Source organism: Myxine glutinosa, chromosome 6 (genome assembly GCF_964187855.1).
Source record: "Myxine glutinosa chromosome 6, kmMyxGlut1.1, whole genome shotgun sequence".
Taxonomy (NCBI): Eukaryota; Metazoa; Chordata; class Myxini; order Myxiniformes; family Myxinidae; genus Myxine; species Myxine glutinosa.
Genome location: NC_136266.1, coordinates 103,772,023 through 103,794,776, shown reverse-complemented (window position 1 = coordinate 103,794,776; position 22,754 = coordinate 103,772,023). Strand labels below are relative to the sequence as shown.

The following is a 22,754-nucleotide window of genomic DNA, read 5'->3' as shown; positions in this document are numbered from 1 at the left end:
TCTTTCCTTTGGAGAAATTGCAAAGAAAGCCAAGGTGTCAGTGAGTACAGTTTCCTACACCATCAAAAGGCACTTGGAAACTGGAGGAAACTGACAGGAAAAGGTCTGGCAGACCCAAAGCCATAACAGAATTAGAAGACAAGTTTCTGAGGAGTCAAAAGCTTGTGTGATAGGTGGCTCACAGGACAACAGCTTCAAGCACAGCTTAACACTGGTCAAAGTAAGCAAGTCTCAGTTTCAACTGTGAAGAGAAGACTTCAAGCTGCAGGTTTGACAGGTCGAATGGCAGTAAGAAAGCCATTGCCAAGATGGCAAAATAAGAAAAAGAGGCTTGCCTGGGCCATGAAGCACCGCCAGTGGACTACTGAAGACTGGAAGAAGGTTTTATGGACCGAGGAATCAAAATTTGAAATCTTTGGTTCATCACGCAGGGATTTTGTACGCCGTCGAGTAGGCGAAAGGATGGTTCCTCAGTGACACCAACTGTCAAACATGGAGGAGGAAGTGTGATGGTCTGGGGCTCTTTTGCTGGATCCAGAGTCGACGACTTGCACAGAGTGACTGGCACCCTGAACCAAAAGGGCTACCACAGCATTTTGCAGGCCATGCAATACGCTCTGGTATACGCCTAGTTTGTCAGGGGTTCATCCTACAGCAAGATAATGACCCTAAACACACCTCCAGGCTGTCAAAACTACCTTCGAGGAAAATAACAAGGCGGTCGGCTTCAAATCATGGAATGGCCAGCACAGTCTCCAGACTTAAACCCCATCGAGCTGCTTTGGGATGAACTGGACAGAAGGGTAAAAGCAAAGCAACCTACAAGTGCAACACATTTGTCGGAACTTCTGCAACAGTGTCGGGAAGAACTTCCCGAACAATATTTGATTTCCATTGTAGAAAGAATGCCACAAGTGTGTTCGGCGGTTATATCTGCAAAAGGTGGCTACTTTGCCGAGTCAAAAATTTAAATTAAAGTTTGTTGAACAAAATGATTCTATGATTTCTTTTTTTATCTCCAATTGTTTATTTGTTCTCTGCTTAATTTCAGAGCACATTGGGACATTAAACTGCGTAAATTTCAATAAAAACTGGAAAAATTGAGGTGTTCTAAAACTTTTGACCGGAAGTGCGCGTGCATGCACGCACACACACACACAATTAATTGTACAGTATCGGTTGTTCCTGAACTTAAATATAAATAATTTAAAGGATTGTTGTAAATGATGTTAATTTTACAACATCCCATATTCAACTTTATTTAAATTGTAAACCTCAAACATCGTTTCTCCACCTAAAGCAAGAACCTTAACCTGTAAGCAATTGACTCGTTTCCCGACTGCATGGATCATCAGCTGGGTACCATTCTTCCTCGAGGTTTCGATCCTTTCAGCCCAGGACCTCTCCAAACGGCGGATCCACAACCTCGATCATGGATCCACATCAGTAGATCCACAACCTCAGTTGCGCACAGGCAGTCAGTCAACCCATCAATGCAACATCACTTATTCCAACTTTACTCCTAATAGGATTTAATGCATTATCATATATTTATAACTTTCCTTACACACTCGATAATATGATAATATCATTAAATCATTCACATCCTACCCTTAAATACATCAATCTACCAACCAGCATGACCACACCACCACCTACCTTTCTATCAAACTGCACTTTGAATGCTCAAACTGTCATTTATAACGGTTTTTTGCATGCTGCCGTATCCTAGCAACCACTGATTCCTAGCAATATTGATTTGTAGTATATTTAATTATTATATTGTACTGTATTTACATAAAGATCTCATGAATAATATTTTTAATATTCGTATTGTATTTTACTAATTCGATTTGGTGCCTTTTTGTGATATTAAACAAAACTTGTTTTAATCTACCAACTGTAGCTCCCTGTGCTAACATACGTCTGACTAGTTGTTGTAATTTATTGACCAGTTCAGAGCTGTGTGTGGTTGCTCTTACAGTCCTAATTATTTCACCTGCAACCATACCATAAAATAGCTTTTTGGGAATGTTGCTGTCTAAGAAAGGCATTCGGACAATGTGGAATGGAAATGCATCTCGTTTATCAAATAATTTGGTGTGAAATTTATTATTATGGATGTCAATTTGTAATTCTAAAAAGGAAACTGAAGTGGAAGATTGGTTTTCCTTTTTTAATTCAAGTTCTTTTGGATATATATCATCATGAAGCTGCTCAAATATAAATCCATCATTAATTGCCAACAAATCATCAATGAACCTGAAGATGTTTCCGCATCTTCGTGCAGTTGTTAATTTAGTCCTGCACATGTTCTGGACCCAATCAAACTCGTACATGTGCAGAAACAAATTTGCAAAGAAAGGGGCCGGATCTGAACCCATGGGTATGCCCACTGTCTGCTGGAGTATCTTGTTGCCAAATGTAAAGAAACTGTTGTTTCGCAGAAATCGAATACTTTCTTTGTTTACTTTTTGAAAAACTGCATGAATATTGATTATCCTTTACAGACCAGTGTGCTCTGCTTTGATATACATTAATGTATACTCTATTACCTCCTGCAAATGCTTTATCTATTGCTCTGTCCAATGCAGTTACCAGCTTGTCATGTGGAATGTTTGTGTACAATGTGGAAAAATCAAAGGTTGAAGGACATTTTGCTTTACCCTCGTTATTAATGTTGTGGACACTGTCGATTACCGGTTTGGAATTGTCAATGATCCAGAATTTCTTAATACAAGAATAAAACTTCACTTTTTCATGGTAGTTTTTTAAGCATTTATAGATTAGTTTCATTGCCGCTGTAATACTGCCCGACAAAGGTTTCAAACTACATTCTCTACTTGCGATGATGAACCTCATCTTACAAGGGTGTTTGCGCATTTTTGGGATCCAGTAAATGAATGGTAATTTATGGTGTTTATCCGGAACTAGCAGTCTTCTCACCGTTGAGTGATTTGTATGGTGTTGTATCAAGTCTGTTTTGTTATCGTTACTTATTTTGTAGGTCTTTGAAATTCCCGTGTCTAAGCCCAATTCTTCCAAAAGTGTTTGAATGTAGAATGTTTTACATACAAATGCAATATTATTATTTGCTTTGTCAATTGGAACAATAACATATTGTTGCGGATCTCCTGACACCAATTGTTGCGGATCTCCTGGTCGGCCTTTCCCCTTACCAAGGGGGGGTTAGTCCCCTTGTCTTTGACTAGCCGACGGGATCCGGGGCTAAGACGTTCCTTCCGGACGGCGTTAAATAGGGTTGTAGGCCGAATTCCTATTACCTAAGTACCAACGCCGCCTAGGAAGCAAGGAAATAAGCCCAGCCCGAATCACGGTTATAGGTGGAAACGCCGAGCGGTAGCGAACCGTGACCCGAGCCGTTATCCAGGACTAGATCCCGATCCGAGCGGTTCCTATCGTGCCACGCTTACCCAATGGAGGAAATCACCGATACGGTCGAATCAGGAAGAAACAAGGAATAACAGTTGGTTTATTACACTATGTACCATGAGAAGAAGAGGAACACACAGTGCAGCCTTATACAGTCTTATACTTATCCCAGGACATGGGCCTGTTTCACACTCGGACACACTCACACGGGGTTGTCGATGGTCAGGTTGATGGTCCAGGGATGATGTCCAGGCAGTTCGCTCCGGTCCCCGACTCACACCGCGAAGAAGATGGTTAGGGCGGCAGAAGGTCTCCACGTGTCGTTGGCGCGGATCGGACAATTACGGGGCGAACGGTAAGGCTGGCTGGGCGGTTACTCGCGACCACGGTCGCGTACGTAATACAGACTTGGCATTTAATATGGAATTTTATTTTTGTGGGGGTGAACTTACTTTTCAAGATGTCTTAGAACCAAAAGTTCATTGGAATTATGTTGAAATTATTCTAGATTTTGTTAATGTGACCTTTAAAAGAAACAAAAACCACATTTGACATTTCGAAACAAATAAATTGATCCTTGAAAGTGATGTAAACTGATATCGAACTCAATTCATGGACAGTACTGTGTTAAACTTCTGTACGTTTTCCAGAAGTATCTCTTTATTTTGCACATTAGCCAAAAATTTTTTTAACAAAAACAAAAGTTAAATTACGACTGGGATTACGGACAGTAAAATTACAGTTCAGTTCTTCGTGTAACCCCCACGAGCATTCAGGAGAGCACGTACACGCTGAGGCATGCTGTTCACGAGATTTGCCAAGGTTTGGACAGGAATCACTTGCCATGCAGTGATAATAGTCTGCTGCAATTCACACACAGAGGTCGGCTGCTGGTCCAAGTGGTCGATTTGACGCATTAATTCTGCCCACAGGTTCTCTATCGGATTCATATCCGGGGACATGGCTAGCCACTCCATATGCTCAACACCACGGTCAGCAAGAAAGTGTTGGATCATGCGAGCACGATGAGGCCATGCATTGTCATCTTGGAAGACAAAGTTTCCTCGAAAGGCTGCACGAGCAAATGGAAGCAATGTTTCTTCCAGAATGGCCCTGTACTTGAACTGGTTCAGGTTTCCATTCAGAACAACCAGGTCAGTTTTGCCCCCTGCATGAAAAGCAGTGCAAACGGTCACCCCACCACCTCCAGCTTGGACTCCTGGCACTTTACAATCTTTGTTGTAGGCTTCATGCACTTGTCTGTGCACTCGGATGCAGCCATCTTGATGATAGACCAGAAATCCAGACTCGTCACTGAAGATCACGTGATTCCAGTGTCCTAGCTGCCATTGACCGTGCTCTCTGGCCCACTGCAATCGGCGCTGGCGGTGTTGTCTGGTCAGGCGTGGCTTTCTCAGGGGACGCCTGGCACGATAGCCTGCTTGAACCAGTCGTTGGTTGACTAGCCTTCTGGATACAGGCACATTTGTCAGTTGCTGCCACTCAGCCCTAAGCAGATTAACTGACTTGGTATGGCCATTGCGGACTAACCGGTGCAGCTGGCGATCATCCATCCTTGTGTTTCTGCGGGGACGTCCTGGCCTCGGTATTGGAGTAGGGACACCCCTCTGAGCATTTCGTTTCAGGATATTTGACACCTGAGCTTGAGTGACGCCATACTGCCGAGAAATAGCACGCTGTTTCATGCCGTATTTTCGTAAAGCCACCACTCCATGACAAACAGCATTGTCGAGTTGACGGACCATCTCCAGAGGAAGCGGCAATAACTTTTGGAGAAGTGTAGCAGTTGTTTTCCACTAATACAGAACGCAACAGCCCTTGTATACCCGACTGTGAAGCCAATCATCAAATGCACCTGTCCGTACATTTTGCCACGCCACCTGTGATATCATCCTGTTGTTGACTTCTTGCTGCGACAGACAATCAGTGACATGGTTCTTTGAATAAATAAATCACCAAAGTGTAAAATAAACTCAGCAGATTGATATACTGAGTTAAGAAAGTAAACCCAAGTCAAGAAAAAAAAATATTCCATATTAAATGCCAAGTCTGTAGATGAACCGGCGCTATATGCGCTCCCAATACAAGTTCACAGCAAAGCGCCGCTCCCGCAGAAGTCCTGTCGCGTACGTCCTCATGCAAAGCGCAATCGTGCAAGTCCTCTGACAGTCCTGTTGCAACGATTCTTCCGCACGAGTCCTCCTGCACGAGTCCTGTTGCATGAGTCCTTCTCAAGGGCTTTGTGCGTGCGCTTATATAGGCACGCCCCTCACGCCATGTCACCCGAGCCCTGATTGGCTGGTGGCCCTTGCCGCTGCTGGCTCCCCCGCTTCAATCTCGACGCCGCGCTCCTCCCTCTCTCAGGCCTACCTCGTGTCCCTTGACTAGTGAGCATCCTAATGCGAGGTGCCATAGCCAAAATGGGGCACGGGATGGATTCTGCCCAACGGGGTAGATTTGGAGGGTGGAGGCAAAATGAACAGGGCCTATCTTATTTCTTTTACACAACGCAGATGATACTAGGGACATGGCCTTATCCTCACACATACTATGACATAACTAATGTTATAAATGGGCCTACGTGTTGCTTGTGGACTAACTATGGGGGCAAACCTTTAATGATGTTATATGTACACTTCTCAAAACCACAACAATATTGTGTTTGAAGCTGCCTTAAGCAATCACATGTCTCTGGATTGTTTAAAATTGCCTTTTGATTGTTGATTCAAACTTTTCTTTTCATATCAACAACTCTCCTTTTCACATGTTTCTGTACCTCCTTCAACCATAAAGCCATTTGTGTGTTTGGTACTTTATGTTTATCAATTTGTTCTTTCACCCATTCGCCCAGTCCCATCATTGTAAGTTCCATTGCTTTATTCCAGTTTATTCTTTTATTTTCTCTATAATTTGGTCCTTTTGTAAGTAATGCACGTAATCTTTTATCTTTCACTATTCTGAGATCACCTGTGATGACGTGTTTATGATGTGGATCTTTGAATGCGGAATGTTCACAATTACAATGATGTGTGTTATTTAACCATTCCTCTACATCTATAGATTGTACAGTGTCCTTGTAGTTGAAGATCTTTCCCCGAATCGAATTTCCCAAAGTGTACACAACTCTTGGTCGCTCTCTGTTGTATTGTTTCTGGAAGTTTACTCCACACTTCCTTATGTTGAAGTATTTTCTCGATATTTATCATTTCCACCCCTATGTTATCAAACATAATTTTGATGATATCATTGTCTTTTCTTCGATTCACTTTTTTAGGTTTCTCTTTGTACATTTTATGATCAATCATGTCCAGAATTGCTTCAATGTGTTGGATTGGGAGTTCCTCTTGATCGTCCTCTTCCATTAATCTGTTCACGATTTGCCAAACTTCTTTCAGTTGTTGTTTTTTTAAGGTATTGATCTTAATTCTGCTGCTGTTAAGTAATGTGCAGATATTTGATTTGTTAAGATCTAACCACTCATATACAATTTGTTATGGTGTGTCTATAAATTGGACATTTACGTCCATAGTTATGTACTCTGTGTCTCTGAGAGTCTCGTGGTAAGGTGTTAAAAACAGACGCGATTATGTTTTGTCCATTTTGCTGTGTATATGTCATTAATTCTTTCATCGAATCCATAAGGGTAAGCAGTTCTTAATTCTTTAATCCAGAAAAGTTCTCTACGCTTACGTAATTGTGTGATCGTTTTATCTTTCATCCCATTCTTTTTTCGGCCATTTCCGCTTCTCTTTTCTACAACCTGAACACTGAAGCTCGCATTTTTACAATATCCAGAAGTAAAATGATGGGTAAGTAGTGGACAACCAGTAGTTTTATCTGGGTTTTTCATGCCGCTCCTGTGTGCATTCATTCTTACATTACATCTCTGCATTGTTTCACCAACATATTGCATCGCACATTCACTACAAGTCAATAGGTAAACTATATTTGAGGTTTTACATGTAATTAATTCTTTTGTTTCTTTTAACTTGTAAGATCTAGCCGTTACTGTACAATTAATCATATTGTTTGTGGTAAATATAAGACAAGTTTTGCAATTGCAAATCCCACATTTACGCACTTTGACTTCGGACAAGTGTTCCCCATTGGCTAACCCAGAATGGCCACCTCCTACAGCCTGGATATCTGAGTTAACTACAGCATTACCTTGTCGAGGAACACAAATCCTCTGAGGAGGGTTAGTCCCCAGGGAGGCTAGTTCAGCTGGGGCTGCCCTGCTTCACCTTTCATTTTGTGTAATTTCATCATTTTCATACTTTGAAATGTAGTTGAACAAACATAAAATATCACAAAAATGTAGTTTAACAAACATATTAAAATCACATCAACATAGAAGAAACATTTAAATACAGGGTGTCTCAAAATACATGGAACCCATGTCACTGCTAATAATTCTGCCAATATTAATGTTCTTGTTCTTTTTTTTCAGATTTGAAGAGAGGAGACCATAACAACTAATAATTATCAATCAAAATGCCTTGGACAAAGGAGGAAAAAATATTTTGCGTCACTACTTATTTGGAGACGAAATCATTCAAAACGGTGCAAGCAAAATTTCGCAGGAAGTTCAACTTCAACAACTATCCCCAGAAAAACCACATTTATCGTTGGGCACACAAATTTCAAGCCACTGGATCAGTAAACAACCTCAACAAGAAGGCAGAAACACCCAGTTCTGGCAGGAAGCTGACTGCAAGATCTCCTGACAATGTGAATGCGGTGAGACATTCTGTCGGAAGGAGCCCGAAAAAGTCCATCCGAAGATGTAGCCAAGAGCTGGGTCTTTCACGTGCGTCAGTGCAAAGAATCATGATCAAGGATCTTCAGCTGTACCCATACAAGATCCAGATCAAGCATAAACTCACACCAGCTGACATGGCAAAACGTGTTGTGATATGCCGGTGGTGCGAGAACAAGATCGAAAGAGGATCCTGACTTTCTTGATGATGTTTGGTTCAGCGACGAAGCACACTTCTTGCTCTGTGGGCATGTCAATAGCAAGAACAATGTGTTCTGGGGCACACAAGCCCCAGACGAGGTGCTTCAGAGGCCCTTGCACTCTGTGAAATGCACGGCCTGGGTGGCCATCTCAAAACATGGCATAATCGGACTGTTTTGGTTTGAAGACGCAGATGAGGAGGCAGTCACTGTCACAAAGGAGCGTTACATTGTGGTGCTCAACAAGTTCTGGAGGGGACTTGGGAGACGTCGTGGCGTGAATCGAGATGTGCAATGGTTCCAACAAGATGGGGCAACTCCACATACAGCCAACATCACGATGGAGTGGCTGGACCACTGATTCCCTGATCGGCTGATCAGCAGGCACCGCGAACCCGAGTGGTCTCCGCATTCACCCGATCTGAACCCACCAGATTTTTTATCTCTGGGGGTTCTTGAAGGACCACATGTATGAGAATCGGCCTCAATCCATTTCTGAACTGAAAGTGGCCATCACCCAGAAGATTCGTGCCATCAGGAAGGAAGAGTGCGTCAGGGTGATTGACAACTTCGCTCGTCGGCTTCAAGTGTGTCTAAGGCGCAAAGGCGGTCATTTGGAACATGTGCTCTAATAAATGTATCCTTTGAGCTAGAGACCTCAAATCTTCAGTTTTTTAATTGTTATCATATCAGCTTCCAAGAAATGTAATCTTTTTTGGAGTTTCTTGTCTGAGTAATAAATTATTATCATGTTAATGGATTCCATCTATTTTGAGACAGCCTGTATATAAGAAACAGTATAGTGGATTTTCCACCAAAAGATAATGACAAATCAGCGGGAGAAGCCTCACCAAAAGAAATGTCACGCGCGCACGCACGCACGCACGCACGCACGCACGCACACACACACACACACACACACACACACACACACACACACACACACACACACACACACACACACACACACACACACACACACACACCTTGACATCAACCGATATGCCTCCGCCCACATTATTACTTCATTATACATTCTTGCAGCAAGTTTGATTTAAATCCCTGCAGCTGTTCTCAAGGATCACATTTTTACCTGCCATGACTTTTGACCTTTGATGCCAAAATTTTATCAGTTCATCTTTGCATCATCATATATACTTATGCTAAGTTTGGTCAAAATCCCATCACGGGTTCACAAGTTAGCACGCTAACATAATTTTTACTCAATGGGACCTCTGTCCTTTGACCTCTTGACCCCATAATCTAATCAGTTAATCTTTGCCTCAATATACATGGTGTTCCAAAAAGACCCAGACAACTTTGGTTGTTCATATATTTAAAACCACAAATGATATAACGATATGCTTTGGTTTATATAATACAGAAACTCAAAGTTTTCTGCACACAATAAATAAACCTCAATGATGATAGCAAGCTTCATCTGTGAACATGACCTTTTTCAAGTAATCTTCTTCATCCTCTATGAGACTGAGCATTTCCAAGGCAAACGCCTTGTGTTTGGGTCTGCCATTTGGTTTGAGTTCCTGCAGAATATGTACCTTATAGGCATAAAGCTTCAGTCTTTTATGCAAAATCTTGTGTACAGTGGTGGTTGGTAGTCCTGGTTCTCTGGATGGCAACAGATTGATTTTCTAGGACTTTGTTGAAATGATTCACGCACTTGTTCAACGTTTGTTACACTTGTGCTTGGTTGACCGGTACTTTTCTGTTTCTGACAACTTCCAGTATTTGCTAACCTCTTGTACTGTACCACTCTCTGATACTAGCTCACGATGTCAGATTCCTTCCATACCTTGTACGAAAATTACACTGAACTTGTGTGTTGGATCTCGTCTTGATCAACCATTCAACGCACTGATATTTCTCCTGTGGCATCACCATTTTATTTTACATTAAACCACCAGACCTGAAAATAAAGAAAACTACAAGTTTCTGTATCATATAAAACAAAGAGTATTGTTGTATCACTTGTGGTACTAAATATATCAACAACCAAAGTTGGCCAGATCTTTTTGGAGCACCCTGTTCATACTTGTACCAAGTTTGACAAAGATCTCTTCAGCCGTTCTTAAGTTATCGCGGTAACGAAAACCCATCATGGACGGATGCATGGACAGATGGACGGACAGCCGGATGGACAACCCGAAAACAAAATGCCTCTGGAGACTTTGCCAGTGGAGAGATAAAAAACAAATTACTAGCAGAATACTGAGAGCAAGCAGTATACAAATGCAAATGCAATATCTTGAGTGCCAGTGTAACATTCATGGAGAAATTGACATGGAGACAAAAATTGATTGGTCGAAAAAAAAACCCAGAAATCAGTTTCAAAACAGCACTTAACTTCAGTGTCCAACCTGCAAGAGGTAGTTTTGTCGAGATTTAGGATTCGCAAATCCCCACATGCAAGACCAGAAGATGCCGAGGAGGCTTTGAAGTATTTGTTTTCGGAGGTTGCGTCATCAAATTCAACAGCAAAATAACAGGAGTGTGAGTGAGAGAGTGTGAGTGAGAGAGTGTGAGTGAGAGAGTGTGAGTGCAAGTGCAAAGGGAATTTCCAGATTCAGTTGCAATTACAAACAGCCACGTGAGAAACACAGCCGCCCAATGGCAAAGTAGTTGTGAGATGCTACATAGCTTTCTGCAGGATTATTCAGAACACATATAAGGTTTTGTTTGTTTATCCTCCTCACTCTGTGAGGAGCAGAAGGCCAAGGCAGTTTCAATGGCTTAGGGTTAAAATCCTGGATAGGTCGCCTACTCATCACGAAAGGCACCCTGAGAACCTCAACATCAACCATTAATGCATGCAACTAGGATGACCAATTTTAAGTTCATCCAGGTGAAGGTACACACATCAAACCCTAAACATGAATGAGAAACACCATGGTGATAATCTATAGCCTGACGGAGATTCAAACCCAGGCTAGACAGGTCAGAGGAGCATATGCATACCTCTCGGCTATCTTGCCAGACTGACAATAAGGTTTAGTGGCCTTTTTGACAATGCCAACCCACCCATAGTAACCAAATTGATTCACGGACGAGTTTCTGACTCACTGGCCTTCATCAGCATAGACTTGAGTTCCTCCCTCAGTTGAGAGAGGAAAAACAAAACCCGGTTTCCACATTCACGTCCATCAGCTGTGTCCCGCCCTCCGCCGACGAACCCGAGGCGCCCGCCCTCCGCCGACGACGACGACGAACCCCAGGCGCCCGCCCTCCGCCGACGACGACGACGACGACGACGAACCCCAGGCGCCCGCCCTCCGCCGACGACGACGAACCCCAGGCGCCCGCCCTCCGCCGACGACGAACCCCAGGCGCCCGCCCTCCGCCGACGACGAACCCCAGGCGCCCGCCCTCCGCCGACGACGAACCCCAGGCGCCCGCCCTCCGCCGACGACGAACCCCAGGCGCCCGCCCTCCGCCGACGACGACGACGACGAGGAACCCCAGGCGCCCGCCCTCCGCCGACGACGAACCCCAGGCGCCCGTCCTCCGCCGACGACGACGAACCCCAGGCGCCCGCTCTCCGCCGACGACGAACCCCAGGCGCCCGCCCGACGACGACGACGAACCCCAGGCGCCCGCCCTCCGCCGACGACGACGACGAACCCCAGGCGCCCGCCCTCCGCCGACGACGACGACGACGAACCGCAGGCACCCGCCCTCCGCCGCAGACGACGACGACGAACCCCAGGCGCCCGCCCTCCGCCGACGACGAACCCCAGGCGCCCGTCCTCCGCCGACGACGACGAACCCCAGGCGCCCGCTCTCCGCCGACGACGAACCCCAGGCGCCCGCCCGACGACGACGACGAACCCCAGGCGCCCGCCCTCCGCCGACGACGACGAACCCCAGGCGCCCGCCCTCCGCCGACGACGACCCCCAGGCGCCCGCCCTCCGCCGACGACGACCCCCAGTCGCCCGCCCTCCGCCGACGACGACGACGACGAACCCCAGGCGCCCGCCCTCCGCCGACGACGACGAACCCCAGGCGCCCGCCCTCCGACGACGATGACGACGACGACGAACCCCAGGCACCCGCCCTCCGCCGACGACGACGAACCCCAGGCGCCCGCCCGCCCTCCGCCGACGACGACAACGAACCCCAGGCGCCCGCCCTCCGCCGACGACGAACCCCAGGCGCCCGCCCTCCGCCGACGAACCCCAGGCGCCCGCCCTCCGCCGACGACGAACCCCAGGCGCCCGCCCTCCGCCGACGACGAACCCCAGGCGCCCGCCCTCCGCCGACGACGACGACGAACCCCAGGTGCCCGCCCTCCGCCGACGACGACGACGAACCCCGGGCGCCCGCCCTCCGCCGACGAACCCCGGGCGCCCGCCCTCCGCCGACGACGACGAACCCCGGACGCCCGCCCTCCGCCGACGACGAACCCCGGACGCCCGCCCTCCGCCGACGACGAACCCCGGGCACCCGCCCTCCACCGACGACGATGACGACGAACCCCGGGCGCCCGCCCTCCGCCGACGACGATGACGACGAACCCCGGGCGCCCGCCCTCCGCCGACGACGACGAACCCCAGGCGCCCGCCCTCCGCCGACGAACCCCAGGTACCCGCCCTCTCAGTACCTCTGGTCTCCATCTTACCAGCGACCCTTCTGGTCTCAGTTTCAGGCTTCCAACTCATCTCCTGCAAACCCTCCCTGCCTTTCTTCTTCTCACCCCCACCCTTCCTGCCGTGACGAGCAAATAAATCAATCAAAGCAGCCGTGTATCCCAGAACACATTTCTGCAAACTGCTTACATTGTTTTATATGGCATATTGACTGAACATAGTGCCTGACAATATCGATTAATAGTTGTGTTGAAAAATAAAAGGAGAAACCATTCGATTGCAAGTGTAACGCAAAACAAGAGAAATTACTTTATCATCTCAGATTAAAAACAACAAATTGGCATTCTGGTACATGCAGCAGGAAATGTGGCTATAAGCATGCCATCCATACAAGGGAACCAATAATGTTATGACAAAAATATACCTTGGCATCTCTATTTTGAATGAACTCAACGAAAGAAAAACAGAATGTGACATGGGAATAAACAGGCCAAGTTGTCTCCCATACAATTAAGCACCATCCCCATCAGAGCCACAATTTGTTTTAGTCGGAACAGATGCGTTAACAGGAAGTTCAGCATTTAGCTGAACCACCAAAAACACGTTTTCTGCTTTTGGCAACTTTATGTCAATACAAACGAGTGGGCGAGCGTGTCTAAGGCACACCCATCCAAAATGCCAGGGAGAAGAATATGGCAAGCAAAGACTTGCAAGGACATTGGCTGTGGTAGGGATTGAAAGAGCTAGGGGCCTCGAAAAAGGGACAAAAAAATTGATATCCAAGTAATCACTTAGTTTGCATGTTAAAAGCCTGCACTGGCGAGTCATCCACCAAATGTATAGATTAAGAGACACTCTGTATGAAGTTAAAATGTAGATTTAATCAAATGTAAATTGAAAGTGAAAGGCAAACATTGCAAGCTTGCAGTGTGCAGCTTCATATAAAGACTTCCATTAAAAAAAACGTTGGAAAGTTTCTCAAAAGTGCCCTCAGGCCAAACATAAGCCTGGCTCACCAAGACGTACTGCCAGTACACATCAGGCGAGGCTCACTTTGTCTTAAAGATGTGATCACTACCCATTCGCCTCCCCATCACTCCACCCACTCCCTCCATCCATCCATCCATCCTCATGCCCCACGGCACACCTGACTGCCTCTTTGGTGCGATCATAAGGCAAGGGTCGGCGGAGGAACGCACAAACAGCCCAAGGCCAAGGCGACCAGACATGCCCGGGAGTCGTCAGGCAGATGCAGCAAGCCGTACAGCACACACACCCTAAGTAATAATAATAATAATAGAGTATGCCATGCCAGTAACGAGGTTTTGGCTTTTAACATGCAAACTAATCATACTATAATTGGAGAAGCGTCTGTTTGTGGGGTTTTTTTTTTGGTTTTTTTTGTATACAAGATCGAGGCTCGTGAAAGAGCGAACATTAATCACACAGAAAGACAAACAGACACAGAAAACAAATAACATCGGGAGTGGTAGACAAGATGGGGAGAGAGGGGGAAGGACACAAACACAACATTTGAGAGCAGGGACCGAGAGACATGGAGACATCGAGAGATCTGTGGGAGGGAGAGGGCTTTGGGGGGGAGGCATGTGAAGGGGGTGGGGGGTGGGAGAGGTATAAACATATGGACACTGCCAGGATTTCCAGGAAAGAAGTTGGAATTTCAAACAAGGTGGATCTGGGGTGAATTAGTGGGGGTAGAAAAGATCAAGGTTATGGATGGGGGAAGATAAGAGATGGAGGTGAACAGCTGTTTTAAAGACCTGGAGGGAGGAGAGGGATTGAAGGGAGTGTGGGAGTTTGTTCCACAGGCGGGAGAAAAGAGGAATGAAAGAGTGAAGGTGAGCAGAGAGCCGAGATTTCGGCAGTTTAACCATCAGAGGGTTGCAGGCAGATCTTGTGCGACCTGTAGGAATATTTGGGGGACAGAGCACAGAGAGAGCTGGGGGAGCAAGGCCGGAGAGGAGTCGGTAGAAGACAGAAAGGCCACCTACCTGCCTGCGGTGAGTGAGTGAAAGGCCCTCAGAGATAGCTTCATCGCGGGAGATTCCAATGATTTTGAAAGCTTTGGATTCAACAGCGTGAAGCCGAGCCAGGTGTGAGGCAGGAGCACCAGCCCATAGGGGAGAACAGTATTCCATTGAGCTGCGGATGAAAGCCTTGTATGTGGTGAGGAGCTCAGGTGTGCCGAGGAAGGACTTCGCACGACGGAGGATGCCCAGTCGGCGACTGGCTTTGGAGGCCAGCTTGGAAATGTGGTATTCCCAAGAAAGATCATGGCAGATAGTGAGACCCAAAAGCTTGAGTGACAGAACTTCTTGGAGAGGATTTTTGAGAAAGTAGATGGGAGGGTTGTCCAGTCGATCTTTTCGGAGAGACATAGTAAGAGAGTGAGATTTGTCAGGATTGAAAGACATGTTCCACTTGTTTGACCAGTCTGTGATTTTGTCCAGGTCTTCAGAGAGTGAGGAGGCTGCAGACTGCCGATCTGAGGGAAGAGGAATGGAGCGGCAGAGAGTGGAGTCATCAGCAAAGAGATAGAGAGGATTTTCCAGAGAGTCGGAGAGATCATTGATAAAGACCAGAAAAAGCACAGGGCCCAGCACACTTCCTTGGGAAACTCCAGCCTGAACAGGAAGGGGAGATGAGAGAAATCCATTCAGGGCCACACGTTGACTACGACCAGAGAGGAAGTCCGCAAGCCATGCATGGAGATTTCCATGGATACCATAGGAGGAGAGTTTGGTGAGCAGAGCTGGGTGCCAGACCGTATCAAAGGCCCGTGATATGTCAAGGGAGACAGCTCTGATTTCCTGTTTGGCATTGAGGACCTCGATCCATTGTTGAGACAGCAGAAGCAGCATGTCCAGAGTAGAGTGACCTGGTCTGAAACCAAATTGATGATCAGAGATCAAGCCATTGGAGAAGAGGAAAGATTTCATATCCGAAGCAATGATGGATTCCATGACTTTGCTGATAATTGGGAGCAGGCTGATTGGTCTGTAGTTGGGTCATTCCATGTCAAATCATCAAAGAATCTGCCGTCATCTCTCAGATTTTTGTAAAACTTTGGGAACCAATTGGGACCCATGAAAAACAGCTAGAACTCAAATATTTTTGCTAACAGCCTCTTAATTAGTGAGATACAGGTTAACGAACTTTGGACTAATTAGCGCGATGTCGCGAATTCAAATGGCCATATCTCTAAAAGTATAACACCTAGAGAGCTGGTTTTGGTGTCATTTTAAAGGTATTTTCATGCCCTATAAATTTGTCTGGGCAACATGTTCCTACCTCCAATCACAAAAAAGTTATCACAAAATATAAACTTCAATCGTGAATCCAAAAAAAATGTATCCTTCAAATTTCCTCAAATTCATCCCAGATGTACCTTATGATGTCAAGAAGCTTCCACATAAGTTTTGTGATGGGCACTCCAATAGTTTCTGAGATATGAGCAATAATGTACATGTACGTATGGCATATAGGTTCGAAAATCAGCAGTACTGAGGACTATAGTTTTGTAGTTCAGGATGCATCTCAGTCATTCCATTGGAACAACCTGCAGGCCACAATCCACCCGTTTGTGTGCTACTATCGGCAAAGCATGCAAGATAAAACTCCTCAACACATAAATTTTGCCATCATATCAGAATGTAACATTCATGATACCGTGGCAGTTCATCTGTTCCAAAAACTGTTCCTTCAATTCCTAACCACCAAATTTGGACAGCGCCCTAAAAAGGTTTGCTACTTCTCCGACGGATGTGCAGCCCAGTACAAGAATCGGAAGAACTTCAGCAATTTATGCCTCCATGAAGAGGATTTCGGTGTCCCAGCTGAATGGCGCTTTTTTGCTACGTCGCATGGGAAGGGACCATCTGATGGAGTTGGCGGGACAATTAAGCGGTTAGCAGCGAAAGCCAGTCTCCAACGACCATATGATCAACAGATCATCACTCCTCGCCAACTTTTTGAATTTGCTGATTCAGAGATTGCAAATGTCAACTGCCAGTTTGCAACAGCAGAACAGTATGAACAAGAATCAAAACTACTCAAAGCAAGATTCGAAGAGACGCGCACAATCCCAGGTACACTAAAGCTACATTGCTTTGTTCCTGTGTCTAAGGAAAAAGTCACAGTTCGAGCCTTTTCGTTCTCAGCCGAAGAACGAAAGGAACATGTGAAACTTACACCTGGGATGATCGATCACAATGTCTCAGCCATAACTGGTTATGTTACAGTGGATTATGATGGTCACTGGTGGGTTGCATGTGTCATGGAACATACCCCAGAGAGGCATGAGGTGGATGTTAAGTTCCTCCATCCACATGGACCATCCCCATCATATACATTTCCGGAACCAGCAGACCCTCTCACTATTGACTACCAGGATGTGCTTACTACTGTTGAACCAACCACTGCAACTGGAAGGACATATTGTATTTCCAAGAAAGAAACAAGTGCTGCTGTTGCTGCATTGAAGAGGAAATTGAAAGCCTAAGTCAGGTTAGTGAACACTGTGTACTTGAACTCACTTATTGATTGTATAATACATTACAAATGCTGATTTTCGAACCTATATGCCATACGTACATGTACATTATTGCTCATATCTCAGAAACTATTAGAGTGCCCATCACAAAATTTATGTGGAAGCTTCATGACATCATAAGGTACCTCTGGGATGAATTTGAGGAAATTTGAAGGATACATTTTTTGGGGATTCACAATTGAAGTTTATATTTTGTGATAACTTTTTTGTGGTTGGAGGTAGGAAAATGTTGCCCAGACAAATTCATAGGGCATGAAAATACCTTTAAAATGACACCAAAACCAGCTCTCTAGGTGTTATACTTTTAGAGATATGGCCATTTGAATTCGCGACGTCGCGCTAATTAGTCCAAAGTTCGTTAGTCTGTATCTCACTAATTAAGAGGCTGTTAGCAAAAATATTTGAGTTCTTGCCGTTTTTCATGGGTCCCAATTCGTTCCCAAAGTTTTACAAAAATCTGAGAGATGACAGCAGATTCTTTGATGATTTGACATGGAATGACCGAGTTGCAAGGATCTGTTTTTGCACCTTTTTTGTGTAAAGCGGTAATGTTAGCTGATTTCCAGGATGCTGGCAGATGACCTTGAGCAAAAGATAGGGTGAAAAGAACAGAGAGAGGGTGAGATAGAGCGGCAGAGCAGGATTTTAGGACCCGTGGGCTGTTTGTTTGTTTCACTTCCATGCACTCCTGAACCACTGGACTGAATGCGTTGAAAACTGGTGGTTGTACTCGCATGTACATTGCAGGTTTTAGTCAATAAAAATGTTATATAGTCCTGAGAGTTTAGTGTTGGAGAAATTCACCAATTCTCTCGATGTAAATTATGTATGGCATAGCGCCGAACCTAGTGGAAGGTGATATTACAAGTCATACTAAAATGCTCCAATTCTAGAGGAATTAACCAGTCTAATTATGTTTGTACAGACAGGTTCTCCACTCGTCTGCTTCAATTTGCATTAAAATGCAAACTCTGAGCAAAAGGACCCTTTTTAAACTTAAATAATGAAAATAATTGTACTGTATGGCCAAACGTACCTCGTAACTGGCTGTTGTGCACGGCAAACATGTTAATGGTGATGAATTGAAGGAGGCGGGGAGCTGTGAGGGGCAGAGGACTGAGTGCAAGCAGGGCTCTAAATTCCTGGATAGTTTGTGCCGCAACACCACCAAAGGTCTCCAAGCTGTGGGAAGGCAAACGAGAACATTTTCACACAAAGTGGAACAACTTTGCATCCTTCATAAATTTCCATCTGTGCATCCTAGGCATCGTAAGCTGCGACTAAGTGCGAGGTAAATTGTGCGTATCCCATCCTATTTTTGACTCTACAATTGGGTTTTTCATTTTTTGGTATGCCGAATCAAAAATCAGCAATGGACCAATTACAATCAAAAATATAACGGCACTCGGTAGAGCGTGTACTTCCACCAGGCTGAACAGTTTACATTTTGTATCCCACTGATAGGCCAGATCTGGATCTTCACCAAAATCTAATGAATTCATCCTTGTCACACACCCAACCTGTCCACCACCTAAGTTTTGGCCGAATCGGTCCATAACTTTTCAAGTTAACCTGCTCACAGACAAAGACAGCGGCCAACGGTGAAAGCAACAGACAGCGGTGAAAACATAACCTCCGCCCACCGTAGATGGCAGAAGTAAAAATTCACTGAATGAAACTCAAGCACTTTGGCCTGTCAATCCTTCCCATGAATAAATTCATAAGAATTACATTGAATTCTTCTGTCGAGGTGTATTTGCCAATGGGTGCGAGTTGTCTGGCTAATTTCCGTTAGTCATGACAAGATGAGATTCCTAAAGGAGTGTTTTTAACGGTGGATTCTGTCCTGATGATAATCGGCCATTTGACTATCATAGCAATGACATTTCTGCTAGATTAAAAATAAAAATTGAAGTTATGAAAAGCTCGACAAGAAATCGATTTCCATTTCACTCAAGTTAAAAGAAGACAAAGTTATTTGTGCATATGATTCAGATTGCTATCAAAGATGATAAAGGATCTCAAAAACCTTCGTTTTTCTACAGCAACGAATATCACAAAGTGAAGTTGGCACTGTATTAGGGTAAAAAAAATTTTTTAAGTATCACTTGTAGTCTTGTATTTTGCAGAAACAAAATAAAGTTCTTCCTGTCAGTTCAAAAATAGGATTTGGGATTGAATACAAACACAATCTTTCAGAGCATCCACAGGATAAAGATTTAATTAAACAAAAAAAAAAAAAAAAAAAAATTATACTTGTTTTAAACATGATCATAGTGTCACTACAGCATAACCACTTCACATGTCACACAAATCATAGATAATGTACTTGTAGTCTCGTGAATCGGACTGCACAATACCACAATTTGGGATAAAGACAAGTATAGTTGTGGCCCTGTACGATTACGGTACGGTGTGTGCCCCAGTAATGGCACAATTTTCAGGTTGAAGTGCAGCCTACAAGAATTGAGGTATGCGCGACCTGGATATTTCTTCTTACTTCACAGCCCCAATGCCTCCCAGTTCTGACCCGGGCTGTTCATGAACCGGCTGACCAGACCAGACGATCGACTGACAGGAATTTGCAGTTTAAGCAGGGTGCCGGTGCAACAACTTGCCGACTTTTCGTGAAATGCACCATGGAATCTTAAACGTCCACAAACACCTCCAGTGCTAGCAGATGGGTCCTCCGGCATAAGGTGCATCCAAGGGACTGTGCACAGAATGTTGCCCCACCCTGCATGTCAAACACCAAGGTGAGTGTTTATAGTTGGATTGAGATTCAAAACCAGGCTAGACGGCTAAAAGGCAAGTGCACATACCTCTAAATTATCCTGCCAGGCCTAGGTATGCGCCCTGTAGATTACAGGAAACTAATTACAGGCTTTGCCATCTAACCAACTGTGGTACAGACGGAAGCATTTGGAGTGAGTCACCACCAACAAAGACAGTTAAATACAAGAAAGATGTGATCATTTCCACAAACTCCACTGGCTCAGACAACAGAACAAAAATGAAATCACCACTACAAGACTCCTGGCAGAGAAGCAGATTGGAACACTGCAGACAGTTGCGAAATATGGGATCCAATCTCATCAATAAACAGACGTGAAGTAAACAGTTCATTACAGGGTGCCTCGAGAAAAAGTTATGAGTGGGAATAATGTATCAAAGGGTGGCTAGGCAAAGGGCAAGCTTTCAATTGACTTTTGGGCAAAGCCAACCAGGTCTACAATGAGAAAGAGTAAAAGAAAACAAAAAAAAACATCCACATTAAAAAAAAAACTCTTCTAGAAAAGAAAAATCGTTCGGGTTTGAACAAAACAACAATGAAATGTACAGCACTGCTGCCAGATGCAAACTACACAATTATGCAGAAACTACACAAAGTAAATGCAGAAATCCAAAAAATTAAGTATACTAACCAAAGCTTAGCTCGAATATGGAAAACAATGCAATAAACAATAACACAAGTGCATTCAGGGGTGTGCACTCCAAAATGGATGGGAAAATATGAGAGTACAGAACAAAGGAGGTAGGGCTGTTCGAATTATATGGGAAATATGCAACTTGAGGGGAAGAGAAAACTATTTGTTGAAATTAATTTCTCTACAATCATTTTCGAAGTGTTTCGGCTCGGAATCTTTCAAAACAATTCATCAGAGTTACGGAAACAGAATAGTTTTCAAACTTCATCCTTATATTCAAAGGCCATCAAATTATCCCACACCAAAAGAACCCAGGTATTTCAGCAAGGGCAGTGAGGAGCTGGCTGAGGTCGTAACCAAGCCTGAAAGCTAACAGGCCTGGCAAAGAAAGATGCGCATGTATGTGGTGACACCACAAGCAAAGGTGTGTGAAGATGTGCAGACGTGGTTTGTGATGTGAAGATTTGGTGTGAAGAAGAGGAAGAAGAAGGAAGAAGAAGAGGAAGGAGAAGAAGAAGAAGAAAAACCAGCAGTGAATATTTGGCGACAGACCAAAAAAAAATGTCATTGCATCGCGGTGCAATTTGGCCAAACTTGAGAGACTCACGACGTTTTACAGAAGATAAAGTAGATTTATCATTGTACGACTGCAAAAAAGAAAATTGTAATTAGAGCAAATTAAATCCAAATTGAGATGGAGACAGCTGTGCCAAGCCACGCCGTGTGGAAAATGGGTAGTAGTCTTAAACAGAGCCCTTCATAGCACGTGAAAGCATGAGCACATGCCGGAATTCTTTTTGTCTCCGCCCGGTGTCCCGTTTCATATAAACACCACCCGTCCATTTCATGGAACCGTAAAAGAAAGGTGCGTGCAGACAGTTAAATGCAAGCAGACAATTTGCAGGAGACACTCAAAAGGCATCAAAATAAAAGTTCAACACATCAAGATAATTGCTGAATCTTCGTAATACTCATACAGATTGCTGTAATACAGTGCTTTTTGTATCGCTGATAAGAAAAATGAAATACAACAAACCTTTCAAAACCTCACACCACCACCACCACCACCACCACCACCACCACCACCCCCCCCCCCCCCCCCCCCGGCCATCACTATATATGTATAGAGGTCAAAGGCCGAGCAATTTTTCATCCAAATAAAAACAAAATGCAAAGGATATAATGAAAGAAACTGAACAATAACCTTATGATAGGAAACCTGTGGCAGTGGCCTGTACATGTTTTGTCTTGGCGAGAATTAGTCAACATCGCTACCTGGTGGTCGCATGCAGCTGTGCAACATAAACCTTTCAGCAGTGCTTTATTGTCTCATACCATCTAAGTTAAGTCAGCATATGCAGACTAGCATACCTCAGACAACTATCATTGTGGTTTTGTGATTAGAGTCTAGTCTTTATTGTGGTTTTCCAGACATCGAGGCTTGTGGAAGAGCGATAGCAGAGGGGTGAGAAACAGACAGCAACAAAAACTGTAAAACCAAAAAAAAAAGGAAAAGGCAGAGGGTGCAAGACCATAAAGGAGGCGGTAGAAGGCAGAGAGACCACCGACCTGTCTGCAATAGTGAAGTGGTCGACCCATAGACAGCTTCATCGTGAGAGATTCCAATAATCTGGAAGATCTTGGTTTCCATGGCGTCAAGATGAGCAATGTGTGAGGCAGGGGAGCCAGCCCAGAGTGGAGAGCAGTTCTCCATGAAGCTGTTGATGAAGGCCTTGTAGGTGGATAATAGTTCAGGTGTGCCAAGGAAGGACTTT

At 44.8% G+C, this 22,754-nt stretch overlaps 1 protein-coding gene across 4 annotated transcripts in view; it reads right to left on the bottom strand.

The window, feature by feature from the left end:
* SMG6 (SMG6 nonsense mediated mRNA decay factor) overlaps positions 1-22,754 on the bottom strand; it is a 376,938-nt gene that overhangs the window by 309,194 nt on the left and 44,990 nt on the right. For all 4 annotated transcript variants that reach the window (XM_078780312.1, XM_078780313.1, XM_078780314.1 and 1 more), the window contains one exon: positions 18,588-18,733. In XM_078780312.1, the coding sequence (XP_078636438.1) occupies positions 18,588-18,733 (146 nt within the window). The remainder of the gene's footprint in view (positions 1-18,587; positions 18,734-22,754) is intronic.